The sequence below is a fragment of the Equus asinus genome, chromosome 21 (genome assembly GCF_041296235.1).
Source record: "Equus asinus isolate D_3611 breed Donkey chromosome 21, EquAss-T2T_v2, whole genome shotgun sequence".
In the NCBI taxonomy this organism is placed as follows: Eukaryota; Metazoa; Chordata; class Mammalia; order Perissodactyla; family Equidae; genus Equus; species Equus asinus.
In genome coordinates, this window is record NC_091810.1 from 52,799,549 (window position 1) to 52,817,023 (window position 17,475).

The window sequence follows — 17,475 nt, forward strand, 5'->3', positions numbered from 1 at the left end:
GGAAATGAAAACTCACTCACGTCCACACAAAAATCTCTACCAATGTTCATAGCAGCATTATTCATAATAGCCAGAAAGCGGAAACCACCAAAATGTCCATCAACTGACGCATGGACAAACAAAACGTGGTTTATCCATACAATGGAATCTTATTCTGAAATAAAAAGGAATGGAATACTGACATATGCCATAACATGTATGAACCTTAAAAACATTATGCTAAGAAAAAGAAGCCAGTCAAAAAGGACAAACATCGTATGATTCCATTTATATGAAATGTTCAGAATAGGCAAATCTATGGAGACAGAATGTAGATTAGTGGTTGCCTGGGGCTGGGGGAAACAGGAAGAATAGGGGTGACTGCTAGAGGGTATGAGGTTTCTTCAGGGGATGATGAAAATGTTCTAAAATTGACTGTGGTGATGGTGTTCAACTCTGGATATACTAAAACCCACTGAATTGTACACTTTAAATGGATGAATTTTATGATATGTGAATTATATCTCAGTAAAGTTGTTATAAGAAAAATAAAGGAAAAAAGTAGAGTATGCATTACAGGGTTGGATTTTTTCCATTGTTCCACATGAAAGTTATGTTATGACAGTTTTTCAATTAGAAAAAAATGGTCTTTGAACTTAAATATTAGCATATTTGTAATCAATGTACAATAGCAACTTGTAGGCTGTCCCTGGTCAAAAGAAAAAATAAATCTAAAATCTGAAGTTCTTGCCCAGGGCCAGTCTTCTGTCAGTCATGTACTGGTGACGTGAAGCAGGCGTGCAAGGGGGCCATGGAGAAATCGGAAGTGACTGAAGCAGTTCCTACAAGGGTTAGATAACAGCAGACACTTCAGTAATTACAAAGGAAACATTCTGGGCACGAAGGTGCCCTCTGCCCTCAGAGCCCTCACTGCAAGGAAGGCAGGTCCTTCACGCCCTCAGGAAAAACAGACAAATGGCTTTCGTTCAGTGTTCAGCAAGGCTGTTTTCCATGCAACTCCGTCCCAGAAATACTGTGTGAAGCAGGGTTCTGAGGTCAAGGAAGAGTGAAAAGTGCTGCCTGGCTTCCTCTTTCAGACAGACACAGTGCAGGTCAGCACAGCGAAGGCACTACCAAGTCCAGAAGCAAGAAACCTGTTTATTTTTGTTTTATTCCAGGTTATCTGAGCACAGGAACTTTTCCCTCCATATAACATCGATTAACATCTTTGATTAAAGAACAAGCTATTCTCTTCCTCAGCCTTTTGTCTCACACCACCCCCCCCCCCCCCCCCCCCCCCCCGTGCTGATACTATGGAGACAGGGCCAAACAATAGTGAGCTATTAATTATTTAATGTTCTGGAGCTTCCAGGGAGATGGGGCTCTTGCTCTCTAATGGGTTGATAACGGCAGGGTTCTAAGCCACTCTTTAGGAGACCTCATTTACCCTTTTGACACAAATGCATTGTGTAGACCATTGGTGACTCAGAGCTGAAACGGGTGGTTCCAAGTCCCAGGGTTTGAATATTTTAATATTATCAATGTAAGAAAAGACTCCAGGAAAAGAAAGAACAGCTTCTAGAACTCTGCTGATATCTCCCTATTAATGCTTTTTATGGTTTCTAGTTCCTATCAAGTCAGAGCTTACATAACATGACTTAAGTCAGGGGTGGTCAGCTGAGAAAAGGAGGTAATGTCAATGATTATGGAAATAAACTCGATTTCAAGAACTCTAAAGGGAAGCATCTTACTTTTTGCTCTCTTAAAGGAATCTGTGCCAAATTAGAGGATGCTGAGGAAAAAACAGTACATTTAGTCAATAATGTCAGCAACCCAGTCGGCCAAGCCAGTAATCAGGGAGTCATCCCAGGAGCCTCGGCCCTTGCTGCTTCCAAGTAATTCTCAGAGCTGTTCCTGCCCCTCCACTCTGACGACTGCTGTTCTGCTGTCTTCACTATCTCTTTTCTTAATTAATGGGGAAGGCTGGTTCTCCTGCCCCGACTCTGCCGCTCGAGCATTACCCCGTCCACGTGGACCACCCTTCTCCTCAGAGCCCCTCAGGGCTCCTTCTGTACCCACAAGGCCCTCCTCAACCACCCTGCCCAACAGCCTCACCACCTGCTCTACTGAGAAGCTAAGCTTACAAGGGTGAAGTGGTCTTCCTTAAGTCATAGGTTGTATCTGGGATCAGAACCTTGGTCATCTTGTGCCAGCTCGGAGCCGATATGCAGAAATCAACTTAGCAACTGCAGGAATTCATGTTTGAAAATTGAAACTCTTGCAAGTGATAAATTCAGTCACAGCTGTAGACTGTCACGACTTTCAGTGGTCACTGCTTTAACACCAGTCACCCTCAAAACCTGACATTGGGACAATCCCTGGCTTCAAAATGTACTACAAAGCCATAGTAATCAAACCAGCATGGGACTGGTACAAAAACAGGCACACAGACCAATGGAACAGAACTGAGAGCCCAGAAACAAAACTGCACATCTACGGACAGCTACTCTTCAATAAATGTGCCACGAACATACAATGGAGAAAAGACAGTCTCTTCAATAAATGGTACTGGGAAATCTGGCCAATCACTTGCAAAAGAATGAAAGTAGACCATTATCTCATGCCATACACAAAAATAAACTCAAAATGATAAGTCCTGAAACGATAAAACTCCTGGAAGATAATACTGGTAGTACACTCTTTGACATTGAACTTAAAGGATCTTTTTGAAAACCATGTCTTCTCAGACAAGGGAAACAAAAGAAAAAATAAACAAGTGAGACTTCCTCAGACTAAAGAGCTTCTGCAAGGCAAAAGAAACTAGGATCAAAACAAAAAGACAACCCACCAGTTGGGAGAACATATTTGCAAACTGTATACCCAACAAGGGGTTAATCTCTATAATATATAAGGAACTCACACAACTAACATCAAAAAACCAAAGAGCCCGATCAAAAAATGGGCAGAGGATATGAACATTTTTCCAAAGAAGATATACAGATGGCCAATAAACACATGAAAAGATGTTCAACATCACTAATCATCAGGGAAATGCAAATCAAAACTACACTAAGATACCACCTTGTGCCTGTTAAAATGGCTATAATCACTAAGACTAAAAATAACAAATGCTGGAGATGGTGTGGAGAAAAGAGAACCCTCATACACTGCTGGTAGGAATGCAAACTGGCGCAGCCACTATGGCAAACAGTATGGAGATTCCTCAAAAAATTAAAAATAGAACTACCATATGACCCAGCTACCCCACTACTGGGTATCTACCCAAACAACTTGAAATCAACAATCCAAAGGAACATATGTACCCCTATGTTCGTTGTAGCACTATTCACAATAGCCAAAACATGGAAACAATCCAAGTGTCCACTGACCGATGATTGGATAAAGAAGATGTGGTGTATATACATACAATGGAGTACTACTCAGCCATAAAAAAAAAGACAAAATCGTCCCATTTGCAACAACATGGATGGACCTGGAGGGTATTATGTAAGGTGAAATAAGCCAGACTGAGAAAGACAAACACCATATGATTTCACTCATATGCGAAAGATAAACAAACACACAGACAAAGAGAAGAGTTCAGTGGTTACCAGGGCAAGGGGGGTGGGGAGTGGGCACAGCGGGGTGAAGGGGAGCACTTATATGCTGACGGACAAGAAATAATGTACAACTGAAATTTCACAATGATGTAAACTATTATGAACTCAACAAAAAAAAAATTAAGTAAAAACAAAAACAAAAAACCTGACATTTGAGGAAAAACCAAGCTGCTTGCCTGATTTGAGCCAGTAGGCAATGGTAAATGGCAACAGTGATATAATGTTCAGGTTTAAACTGTAATCTCAAAGGCCAAAGGAGACATAAATCCATATTCAGATGGTAATTTTAATTCACCTCTTGGGAAAACTGCATTACACTCAAAGCACTGTACTGGCCTTACGTGACTAATGCCATGTGTCAAAACCCACAGACTTGATGTGCAAATTAATCTAGAGACTGAATAAATTGACATCTGAAAAAAGAATATTTCCACTCTGAAAATTAGAATTGGAAAATTTAGAGCTAAGTGTAATGTGCCATTTGGAATTATTTCAGAGATTACTAAAAAGAGGGGAGAACAAAATAACGAGCCATTCAGTGCCAAAATGAAATGATCAGGCCCAGTCAGATGTGCCGATACCCAAATGATCGTGAAAACATTGCTCTTTGCGTATGCTAAAGTAATTTCTTACATATGAAAATGTTTTGAATTTAGATAGTGCCTTTCAAGTCAAGAATTCCATCTTTTATAACTTATTAGCTCATTAATCCTGTATCAATATTACCTCATTTGTGTCCCCAAATTAACCATAAGAAAAAATCTAAGGGCTAGATGTTTACATTTTTTAGTTTTTCAATTTTAGACATTATTCAGTCATCAGCCCTCAAAAAATCTAAAATGCTCATGAGAGTAAAAACTATGAGTTTTCTCTTTAAAGTAAACAGTTGAAAGGAATCCAATTTTTCTTCTGAGCAAGTAGAAAATAAAACAGAAAGAGAGCTACATTGGACTTTATAAGCACACACTGAAATTTTAACTCGAAAGAGTCTTTTCTCTATTTCAATATATAACAACTAAAGAGATGAAACCAAGTGACGTCTGTCTTGTGCTAGAGTGAATTACACATGCATCGGCTCCCTGTCAGGACCCCCAGAGGGCGGGACTGTCAACAGTCATCTACGCATCCCTGAGTGCTGAGCAAGCAGCAGGCTCTTAGGAAGCATTCACCGATTTGAACCTTGGCTGTAATGCTGTAAGTAAACAACTAGAAGTCTTAAGTAGAGGTAAGTTGGGATGATGTTGTCTATCTTTCCAATCTTATATCTAGAAATCTTTCATTCTGATTATTTTAAGAATAGCAATTTTTCAAAAATGTTACATCACCATCCAAAACATTTTTGTTAGTCAAATAATTCAAAGAGACCCTAATAATTCAGACTGTGTGCTTTGGGTTGAAGTTTATAGGCTATGAAAAGAGAATGGGGATGAGATTTTTATAGAAATGTTTACATTTCTCTGAGACCTACTTCTAATCGATAGGGGACTTCCTTTCGCCTGCCCAGGAGCCATATCCTCTTCTTCTAGCAGGAGCTGCTGAGTTTGTTTTGGAGAGCTACCCCTTCCTCACTGGTTACAGTCTTGGTGGTCTATCAGGGAAGGTGCCTAGCCTTCCCTTGGCCAAGAAAAAGGTCAGGGGCCGCAGTTATGTCGGTCAGATACCTTTCCCTGCCACAGGAATCTCAAACCAAGTGCTCTGAGCACTGAGGGTGAGGTGAGGGTAGATTTGCTGTCAGTGGCACTCAAGAGACTGCCTGTTAGTTCCTGCGGCCAAAACCTCTATGGCTGCCTGGTCCAAGTCCTCTACCAGACTGGTTCTTCAGCTGTTCTTAAAGTCAGAATGCTTCCCACAGCCTTCCAACATGTCCCCCTTTTCCTCCGGGTTAGCCAGAGATGGATTCTGTTGCTTGCAACCACAGAATCCTGACTAATGCACAGGTACTCCCCAAATCCCCATGACCAATAACAGTCGCTATGCCAATTCCAGGTCAGCTTGATCCATCCATTCAAGACCCGTATTGAGCAGGACTCTGTTCATTTGCTCAGATTACTGTGTGAATTCTTTAAAAATAATAAAATTTAAGTTGTCGAAAATGTTTCCTCCAGTTCTCACTGGCTTCCTTCCCATCCCTGTCAGCATAGTTTTATTTGATGATGGAATTATAAATTAAGCAGAAGATTCTACTCCTATTAGAAAAGAGCTTCAAATACAGAATATATTTAAAGGAAAAGAGTTGAGCTTTCAGTCAGAAACTCAAGAAGCAGATAAACTAGTAACTCAAAGTGAAACCAGGGGTAACAACATTTTCAAAACTCTTTTTAATCCTCATGTTTAAAAAAAAAAAAAGTCAGGCCAAGGTGAAGAACAAATCGCATGAGATGACATACATGAAAGGAACACAAACTCTGTGAAGTGCTGTCCAGACTTGAGGCATAATCCTCCTGTCTTAGCCTTCACTTGCCAGCTCACCTCTGCCGGGGACAAGTGCCTTCCGAAAGGCATCCTTCAGAGAGCTGTGCCCGTGGAGGAGTCGGTGGCTGGGAGAGATGGCGACATGGGAAGTGCCGTAAATGGCCTCTGGGGTGGCTGTGTAGGCAGTCAGCTTTTCCCCCGTGACTTGCCCATCAACCTGGCAGGGGGAAAGCAGGGTCATTTCATCTCTCAGTTGTCCCTCTGGGCTGTTGTGCTCCCAGCCATACTCCCTTCTTCCTCCTCTCCTCAATCCCAAACAGTGGGGACAGCTTCTGACCACAGCCCCAGGGACGTCCCGGCAGGGGCAGAGAAGGACGGGAGAAGAGGACTGGAGTTCCTCTTTGGGAAGCCCTCCCTAGGGCCCAGGGCAGGCATGCTTGGTGGCCCGAATCAAAGGTGGTCAAAGCATGATCAGAAAGATGCCTTCCCTGTTTTCCTGGCTCTTTTGTTCACATATCAAAAACAACTGTCAACGTTATAGTGTTTCTGTCCTGAGAAAAGGCCTATACTTTCCTTAAGGATTTAAGGGATAGTAGAAAACAATGGCATCTTGTGGCTGGCCCCGTGGCCTAGTGGTTAAGTTTGGTGTGCTCTGCTGCGGCAGCCCGGGTATAGTTCCCGGGCATGGACCTACACCACTTGTTGGCGACTCATACCTAAAAAAATAGAAGATTGGCACAGATGTTAGCTCAGGGTGAATCTTCCTCAGGAAAAAAAAATGGCATCCACTTTTCCAACCAGAAAAACAGTCATTGAGGCTAATACCATTTTGAAGAGGTAAGAAAGGACAGCCTGGGCTGAGCTCACGATTGAGTATTCCTAGGGCTGGTTAAACGCCTTTCAAGGAAGAGACATATGTTAGCCATCAACTGAGTGCCAATTATGTGACAGACACAGAGGACACAGAGAAGACAGATGCCCCCTTCTTCACACATTCATCAAACGCATTCAGAGGGCCAATGATGTGTGAGGCACTCAGGACCAAGAGCTAAAAAACAGTCCACACTATGGCCTGAGTGACAATCAGGTGTCACCTATGGAGCCAGACTTGGGGCCACAGAGCACAGCCACACGGCCCTGCACCTACAGGACTGAGACCATTCCTTCCCCTGGGACATCTCACTCTCAGGTGGGTCCAGGAATGAAGATAAAAACACTTTCATAATAAAATCTTGGGCAAGGGAGAGAACGTAGAAGACACTCCAGGTACAGCAGCCGAGTGACTCAGAGAACCACATCCTTCACCCTGGTTGAGAAGCAAAAGGCCTTCGACATGGGGACCAGACGCAGTCTAATGCACAGGACCCCAAAAGAGATGGCCTGGAGAGTCTGAACAAAAGGCACAGCTGGACTGAATTTCAGAAATCTCACCACCTCCTCGGAAAATTGGGAGGAGGAAAGCTCAGTTTGGGATCTGTTTTCCAAGGTTCTCAAAGTGCATACTCCCTTATGGGGGGCTTCCCACGTGTGCAGTTGGGGTGCTTCCGAAGTGTGTAGTTGGGGTGCTTCCCACGTGTGCAGTTGGGGTGATTCCGAAGTGCGTAGTTGGGGTGCTTCCCCCGTGTGCAGTTGGGGTGCTTCCCCCGTGTGCAGTTGGGGTGCTTCCCACGTGTGCAGTAGGGGTGCTTCCCCCGTGTGCAGTTGGGGGGCTTCCCCCGTGTGCAGTTGGGGGGCTTCCCACATGTGCAGTTGTGGGGCTTCCCACGTCTGCAGTTGGGGTGAGGTGGATCACTTTTGTGAGGAGATGGCACAGGGAATCATGAGCTCAGTGACAAGCGGCAGGTGCTCAGTAGACACCAGATATGGCTGTCAGTAGGAAAAGGTCTAGAAAGGTAGGTCAACTTTGTCTCTTGGCTGCTGTTTCCTCCTCCTAAAGGTTACAACTGAGATTAAGGTGAGGGAAGGATTTGGAGCTACATGAATAGGATGCAGAAGTCTTGATTAGAGAAGGAGAAATCAGAAGGATAATAAAGAAGACCCAGGTAGGCAATCACAATAGAACAACTGTCTAGTCAGTAGAGACAAAGAGTTGAGTTTGAGGGGCAACTTCTAGAGCAGGTGGGTCCGCAGTAGCGACCTTTCAGCAGTTTCTGCAGCAGGTCACCTCTTTTGAACCCTGGGTCAGCACATAGTCCTCCACAGCGTTACGTCTGCCTTGTTCTGAAACGGTGTCACAGTTAGCCTCGGCTCCAGTGGCTTTTAACCTGATTTGTGACATGAACCCCCTGAGAACACAACGAGAGTTATGGACCCACTGCTCGGGAAAATGCCCACACAAACACTCTGCCCAGAACTTCAAGGAGTTCGTGGACCCCCAGAAGATCGTCTTTATCTGCTCTGTCCAATATGGTAGCCAGCAGCAATAGAGCACTTGAAATGTGGCTAGTGTGTGCCGAAACCACAAAATATAACAGATTTCAAAGACTTCATACTAAAACAAGAATGTAAACTATTACCTAAATACTTTTTATTGATCGCATCTTAAAATGCTAATATTTTGGATAGGATGGATTAAATAAAACGTTATTAAAATTAATTTCACCTGTTTCTTTGCACTTTTAAAAAATGTGGCTACTAGAAAATTTGAAATTACGTATGTAACTTACAATATCTTTCTACTGGACAGCATTGTTGTAGAGTCCCAAGTTGATGGTCTATTCAAGGAGTTCTAAAAATGCAGAAGGGGCTTTGTGAGCATTAATTGCTAGAAATGTCATTGCTCCATCACCTTTAATGTGAAGTCCAGATGGCAGCCCACACAGTCCCCGATCCAGTGGGCCTGCATGCCTTTTATTCCATACCATTCCGGAAGGTCTGCCAACGCATCCTGCATGGCCTGTAGGAACAAAAGGAGAACGGAGAGGTAGATGCACGAAGCTTATTTAAGAGAAAGCAGACAGTTGGGGCTTGCTAAGGTAGGACAAGTGGGGACACTGAAGGAGGCTCAGAATTCAGCCGTCTTCTCGTTCACTTGCCAATCAGAGGAGCACAGCAAATGTCAGACACAGATGCGCTACCGTCACATTGCTTTGTGTAAACATTTGCTATTAGAAGCGCACAGTTATTTTCCTTGTTATTTGTCTACTTTTAATCCTAAATTCCTATAGAAGGGAAGCTTTTTAATAAATTATTCTCTTTGGTCTCAAGCACATGCCAGCCCTTATCACTTGAGGATGAGACACATTCCTTCAACAGATGGATTTAAAAGTAAATCATATATTTGTAATGTGGAGGTTCCAATTTTAAATTACTAATTGTATTATGGCTAATTCAGGCAACAGAATGATGCTCTATTTGTCTGGTGTTTCGTAACTCATAAAGTGCTCTCCTCACACACTCTGGTAAGGTGGCTCACTGTCAGATCAGTGAACTCATGTTGAGAGAGGTTATCGCTCTCTCATGCAAGGCTGCAAGAACAGACAAGCCAGGACCAGACCCCAGACTTACTAACAGAATTCTCTCCCCTACAGCGCAGAGATTCTTACTCTACTGTGTGACAAACAACACAGAGCATCTTCCATACCTGTCATCTAGCTAGCTGTCCATTCTCATCTATCTAGGAGAGTCTGGAAGCTTTTGAGATTCAGAAATTTCTTCTGAGGCAGAAATTGTGGATAATGGACACCATCGAGCTGACCAACAATGTGTTCGTTCATTTGTTTATTTCACCAGAATGTATTAATCACCCACTCCTGCACACCAGGACGTCACCCAGGCACTAGGGGCCTGGGCATCCCCAAAGCAGGATGTACCCGAGGCCCTAACATGAAGGTTAAACAATGCACGAATGAAGTCTGCTGCTATTAGTCGTTAACTGATCAAAATTCAATGTCAAATGCAATTAGCATCAAAGGAGCTGGGACACGGGTTGTGGAGATGAGTCAAGGGAAAAGGTTAATAGTGGGAAGGTAGGGAAGAAGAGGAGCAGAGTGGAAAATAGGGCGAGATACAGAAGAGGCGGTGGGTGGACCACAGGCAAGGAGAAGGAAAGTCACAGAGGGCAGGTGAGTGAGGAAAGAGAAGCTCCGAAAAGAAAAGCAAGCCAGGAAAAAGTAGCAGAATTTGAGAGCAGAAGTAGGGCAGTGAGGTAACGGAGAGATGGGGGCCAGTGAGGATAGGAAAACTGACAGAGGAGAAAATTGTATCGTGTGTGGTGTCCAAGCGCCACAGCGGCTGCCGACAGTCAGGTGCAATGAACTGCCGCAGCAATGCAAGGTACGGGGCTACCGCCTGGTCAATAACAGGGTGAGCCTTCCCACAGCAGGGCTGTCGATCTTGAGCAATGAGCAAAGGAATGAGGGACCAGCACTACACTTACATTAAAACAGAATCAGACGTGTGTGCACACTGGAAGAAGGGAGCACTGGAAAGCCTTGGTGGGGGTTTCAAGTTGTCCCTTTAACAGAGCATCACACTAAGGCTTAACAAAGGTAGGCCCTCTCCCTTTCTGCTACCAGCGAACCTGGCGACAGGACACTCAGCACAATCCTCAACGCAGAGACCCGACGACCCTGCTGGCGTTCATAGGTCATGGTCAACAAAGTGATCCTAGCGTTCTCCCATTTCTGGACTGTTAACTCAAGAAAGATGAAAACGCTTTTTATGAGGAAATGTAAACAAATAGAAACTTTAGGTATTTTAAAGTCTACCTGGTCACTTGAAAAGGAGATGCATGAAAACCAAATAGCTGGTAAAAAAGATTCAAAAAAATTTAAGTTTTGATAATTCAACATGAGTTTTGCTTAAAACACTTTATGATGTTGATGAAACGATATTCTGCTGGGTGTGCTTGCCAAACCTCCCAGGGTAGGATCAAGGGAATCTAGGATTGCAGTTTTAAGTAAAATAAGGAGCAGATCAACATGTGCTAATGCCACACATATGTTCCAGTTTCTTTTGACTGTGACAAGGCTTTCCATAGGAAATATAAATACTTTATGGTTACAGATACACTTGCCCAACAGGACCATTATGTGTCTGTATTTGCCTGGGTGAAAAACGACTTTTGAAAAGGTGATTGTTCATTAAGCTTCAACTAAAGCAGCTTGCTGTCAGTTTCTCAAAAATACCAAGCCTGCCTCATGGCCTTGGCACGTGCTATGGTCTTGCCTTGGAACACCATTTCCTCAGCTTCTCTATGGCAGCTGCCGAATCTCAGCCTAAATGTCACCACCTGAGAGGCCTGCCCTTGCCCCCTGGTCTACAGCAGGGGCTCCTGTCATTCTCCTCCTTGCTCTTCACCCTATCTAGAATTGTTCATCTCCTCTTAGATCCGCTTGCTTGCTTGTTGATGGTCTGGCTCATCCTCTGAGAGCAAGGATCAGGCTCAGTTTTTTTCACCACTGTAAACTCAGCACTTATAGTTCCTGATATATAGTAGCCACTTTGAATACGTAAAAAAAGTGAATAAATGAGAACCAGGCCTCTTGCCCAGGTAACATATAGAACAACCCTTTTCCCACCTCTTCTTCCCTGCTGGTAATGAAGAGGAAGCCCGCCTCTAAAATCTGGAACAGTCAAGGCTCTGGTTTCAGTAGACCTGTTCCAGGGGTCACACTGCTGACTGTGGACAGGTGGCCTCGTCCTCCCAGAGCAGACATCCAGCAGTGGGCCCCTTGACAGTCTTTCAGTTTCACTGGTGTCCCTTTCTTTCCCTCCCTCAAGGGATCTCAAGATGGCTCAATCCCATGATTGTAAGTCTGCAAGCTTTCTACTTTAAGAGAAAGTTACAAAAGGCAAAAAAAAAAGGTGATACCAGATTTACTTTTAAATGTGACTTCTGAGGGGTTTACAAATCACTCATGGTGGTGACTGTAGTCAGTATGAGATCTTGACTCATCAAAGAAAAGTTAAATTATATTCCAGATGTAGTTTACATATATGTAGTTGGATACTAATTCTTTGGAAACTAACCACATACATAAAGGGTACAGATGAAACTCAGCTAACTAGAATACTAACTTGATCGAAAGAGCTTGTTCCCAACTCATTCAGATAAACAACAGTTTCTGCACACTTTCCCTTCCTGGCTGACATAAATGCAACATGAATTTGCCGAGCTATATATGCACATAACAGTTTAAGAATGCTGGAAAACAAATACTAGAAACACGAAGAAGTTTCTGTTACTGTCAGCACAGACTTGAAAAGTTGAACAACTAATTTTAGCATGACTCAGAGGTTAATGGGAGTTCTTGGATTTGAGCTTTAGTACACTCTCTTAAAGATGCATAAGAGAGAAAAATGACTCAGATGGTAAGAATTGCAATGTACATACTTCATTTAAAATAAGGATTTCCTAGAAGTAAGTTTTTTCAAAGAAATTAGCCGCTTGGAAATTGGAAAATGGGGGGTGGGATCTTAATTATGAATGAATCACGTGCCAAAGTTTCCATTTACCTGTCAACTTCAATTACAAAATGGCCACAAAATTTGTACAAAATTACAAAATGAGCTCCTACATAGGAGACATTGTGTTTGGTGTAATAAAAGGCGCCAGGAAATCCAGAGGACACAGGAACATGGTGGACTGTCCTATGAGGGTTCAGTCAGCAAAACCCAGGAAACTCCATGGGCCAAACAGCCCAGGTATTTCAACAGGTAAATTGTAAGAAAAAGAAAGGGATGAAGAGGGAAATCTGTAGGTTAAGACACTTAAAAGCCATTATCAAATTAAAAAAAGTGAGGGTAAGGATAAACCACAGTGTCTAGGGAGGCATGTTTAGGTGATAAAACTATAGACAAATGTAAGGAAGTAATTATTCTAAAAATCAGGAGAGTGGCTACTTTGGGGGCAAGGGAGGCAGTTTATTATGGGAAGGGGCATATGGAAGGCTCTGGAGTGCTGGCAAAATTGAATATCTTAACCTATAAGAGCAACTGCTTTAAAAGAATTCAACAACCTATATATTTGTTTTATATGGTTACCTGCATTTAATTTTACAATAAAAATGTAAAAACAAAACAAAAACTTACTGCTAAGTTTGGTATTGCATAGGTCACAACTCTTAATCCCACAATGCTCCCAGAGAGGATGGCATAGGCAAAGGCTGGCCTGTGATCTCTCAGACTCAACTGCAAACTCTGGTTTTTCTTTATAGCCCACCAGGCCTGGAGCCTAGAATTGTGCCTTATACTGGGCAAATGCTCATTAAATCCCATTTACTTCCCTCTGCTCAGGGAAGAGAACCATAGAGCAGTACCGCAGAGCCAGAGACCCAGCGTCTAGGAAGGGAGGGCACACCTACTGTAGAACACTTCCTGCATGCCAGGCACTGTTATGGATGCTGCCTCCTTTAATCTTCACAACAGCACAAGTCAAGTAGTAGCATCTCCACCTTGCAGATGAGGAAACAAGTCTAAGAAGTTTTCCCTAAGTCACCCCACAACTATGGGGTGGAACTGAGAAAGCACTTGACGCAAGGTGTTATCTGACTCCTCAGTTCACATTCATTTCTATACGCTACTATGCAATTACTACTTTGCAACAGTAGTTAAATTCAGCTTTTCCAAATCCATAGCTCAGATAGTTTTTGCTTATTATTCTCTAACTTAGAAGAGGCACTTATTAGAGCTCTGCTTGCTTCTATTATCTTATTTATATTTTTAATTTATTCTTGGAAGGAGGACTCTGCTTACAGAATCACAGGGCTGAGGTTGTCATCAAAATTCCCTCTCTTTATAGATGAGGACACAGAGGCCGTGAGAGGTTTAGCCATCTGCCCAACACCACTTAGCTAACTGGAGCCAGGCCCCAAACTCACGTCTCTTAGTTCATTACTTAGCCTTCATTTAACTACAATGCACCTTCCTGATAACTTTTCTCCCCAATGGCATAGTCAGCTTCTATTGTATAGGTTGCTCAGCACCTGAAGTCTCTTCTTTCTTGGGGGGAATTGCACCACCAACTATGGAAGCTTGAAAGGAGGTACTTTCCCCATCTGACTCTCTTCCCCTGTAGAAGCTAAACTGTGTAACCACTCATAGGCTCAGTGCAGTCTTGGAACACTGAGGGGTGACCCAGAGGCACAGGGTCAACTGGTTTAAATGCCACACCCGAATGAGAGGCTGGAGATGCTGGTACCAATGGAAGCAAATGGCTTACCCAGACCATTCCTAGGGCAAGATCTTAGCTGTGTCCTTGTTCTCCTGATTCCTGCCTAAGCCTGGGTCTCTAGCCTTCCCCTCCAACTCTGAGTAACCTGATCTTCTGATCAATTCCTTTTTGGCTTAAGTTAACCAGAGTAACTTTATGTTGTTTGCAACCAAGTTTCCTAACTAATATCAATAGATTAAAAGAGTTTAAACATCCTGATGTACATCTGTATTAGCTGAAACTGTACTCTCACGATATCATTGTAGCCAAAGTGCAAAATCTTGACTATATTAATATGTTAATAAACTATGAATACTCTGATAAAATTATGCATTATAGAAAGCTTTTCAATTTATGGAGCAACTTAGGGGGTCTTAATGCCAAAAAACATGTAAATAGTGTATTATAAACTTTGAAAATGACCCACAGCTCTTTCTCTCCAATCATCAATAAGATTCCATTTAATTCCCAGGCAAACTTTCATGTGGTCTCATGGGATCTGATGTCTTTTCCATCAGATAAAACCCACATTAAATGATGTGAAGATGAGGTCCATCTCTCACTCTACCCTTCCCTGCCACAGAAAATTCGGAGTTGACAGCGTCCAATTCTGACAGCAGGTTACATCCCCCCTTCCCTTGCGTTACTGAGCTGCTAGTATAAAGCCCTCTGGTGGTGTTTTTCTTCTAGGTTGAATTGTCAACGCTGGAGTACTTCTTGTGGAGGTACTTTGCTTAAAATATTCAGATCTCAGTGAGGATAAAAGATTCAAATAGAATGAAATGTGAATGTTTTGATATGTTAATTATGGGGGGGGGGACCAGCTGGCTTAAAACCTTACCAATCTATGGATATTTTTAAAAACCAAAAGAAATTTAAAAACCAAACCAAATGAAATCAACACCTTGAGAACAACCCAGCAAGCCCTCTTTAGACCATGCTGTAAAATGGACTCATTATCCATGGCTGATTTCTGATGACCAGGCTCTAGAGAGCACCTGCCCGACAGCTGCAACAGCCTCTCCCGCATCCCTGGGCTGGCCCAGCACGTCTCCACCAGGACAGGAACGACGTGGTGAGTATTTACAGTGCAACAGTCCTTCCATCCAAGGAGGTGTTTCTATTGTTTGTTTTGGGTTTTGCTGAGATTTTATCCTTCCTCCTTTTTCTGGTACTGCAATTACAGTGATAGAGGACAGTATTCATCTCACGTCCTTACCTTTGGTAAACAGTTGGCAGTGCCTCCCTTCCCCACCCTGGCAAACCTCAATTTACAGGAATCTTACAGGTTCACAGAATCCTAAAACCTGAGGAAATAGTAGGTTTTGAGACTCTTTTAAAGTGCTAACAAAACCCCCTTTCAAATGAAATCTGAGGGAACCCAATACACAAGAGCTGAAAGCTAAATTATTCTAGGAGATGTCCTGCTTTCTCTTCTTAGCCCTCTCCATCAACTCCAAACACTTGGGCACAATTTGGAAACCATTAATTTATTCAACTTCCCCCATTTAATAAATGAAAAAACGGCTAACTCAACCAAGTCAACAGCAGATCCCAAATAATGAATTATCCAGATCTTCTAATTGTTCTGGGACCACTGTGTTTAGTTTTCAGGTATCTTTATGTAAATTAAACAAAAGACAAATTCTTCCATATGCAAAACCTAGAAATTAATAATGTGAATGGGCTTCTCATTCAATTTTTACAAATAATTACTGTATTTAATATTCATCTGAAGTCAAATTGTAAAGTTTCCCTGTGGTTATTATTTAGCATATATAGAACTACTGTGGTTTATGAAGGGACCTTGTAATCATTTTGGGTAGGACAGATCTGAAAAGACAGTCACTGTTGCTTTATAGGTACTCCATCTGAATGAAGATGCTTTAAGAAGTTGAAACAGAACTATCCATCAATGAGTCTGAACATGAGTCGGTGTTTAAGAACATGAGCCATTAGGAGATGGGCTGAAGCAAACAGCCAGTCAAAAAGGCTTTAGTAATACAAAATGTAATCAGGAATAAGAAAGAGAAAGATTAAAACTAAAAAGCTGGGGATAAAAAGGATTTGATATAACATGGCTAATCTGACTCTCTCTTCAAAGAAGCAGAAATAATGCCAGGAATAAATCGAAACTTCCCAAGAGAGGACAGTACGTGAGCTAAAGCATTAAGAACAGGTGCAAGAGGACCACAAATAAGGATTCTAGAAGTGGTTTTAGAAACATGATACATTTTAGAAGACTTTGGTAAAAAAAAACTTTAGGCAAACTGAGAAATACAGACCTTTTAAAACAAGTGGATTTATTAGCTACTAAAGAAAGAGTTGAGAAACCTTGAGAGCTGGACATAGATTTGAGACAGAATGGAAGAGACAAGATTTAATGAGATTTAATTAAAATGGACACTTTTTAAAAGCTTAACATTTAACCTACTTCTGAATAAGTATGATTTGATTAGCAATTATTTTGAATTATAATTTGTATATATTTTTTCTAAAACTTATTCTTGTTGCCAAGATTTTTTAATTCTTTTTGTGTTTGGAATCATTTCAACGCAATCACTCCAAAGACACAGCATATATTTGAGTTGTAAAAAAGGAAAATCAATCCTGACAGCATAAGATGTTTAAAAAAATCTAATGTCCCCCCTAGAATACTCTAGAGGAATAAACTCTCTCACACCCTAGTCTGCCACTCCTGCTTTGACTCTGGCATGAAGTTATGCATGAAGATTTATACATTTAAAAAGCTCATTTGACATGATGTTTACCTCCCTCTGACAGACCCTCTCTTCTGAAATGTGATGTGTATTTCTAGCAAAATCCACTTGTTGTGCCATCTCAATGCAAAACATTTATTTACAAATACGGTTGTGCTATCCAAGAGTTTTGATTCTTGTGAAGGTGCTGTTAACTCAGACAGGAAATAATCAGGTCTGAGCAAGGCATCGTGCTAAGGGTGTATGACTTGCCAGCAAGGTGTGGATTCACAGGACTGCAGGGGCAAAAGGAAAAGAGGCACCAAGCAGCCCATGCACCAAACAGCCCACACATACATCAGATGCACATCTCAAGAGCCATGTGAAAGAGAAGGACAAACCAAGTGCTATTAAATAGCTCCCAAACAGCTGGAAAAAACGGAGTGTTTCCGAGTACAAGCTTCAGGGACGGCCCCAGTGCATGCTTTGTGGGAGAGGATGTGATGAAGGAAAGCAGGATGCTGTGGTAGCAGCCAATTTGGCTGATCTCTTCTTATTCATATCCATATATTAACTCAGGCCACAAGTACCAGTCTTTTCTTCCTCTTCT

General features: G+C 42.3%; 1 protein-coding gene across 2 annotated transcripts in view; it reads right to left on the bottom strand.

Moving 5' to 3' along the window:
• LARS2 (leucyl-tRNA synthetase 2, mitochondrial) overlaps positions 1-17,475 on the bottom strand; it is a 163,832-nt gene that overhangs the window by 58,876 nt on the left and 87,481 nt on the right. For both annotated transcript variants that reach the window (XM_014852435.3, XM_014852437.3), the window contains exons 8-9: positions 8,800-8,907; positions 6,069-6,228 (exon numbers count right to left, since the gene is read on the bottom strand). In XM_014852435.3, the coding sequence (XP_014707921.2) occupies positions 6,069-6,228; positions 8,800-8,907 (268 nt within the window). The remainder of the gene's footprint in view (positions 1-6,068; positions 6,229-8,799; positions 8,908-17,475) is intronic.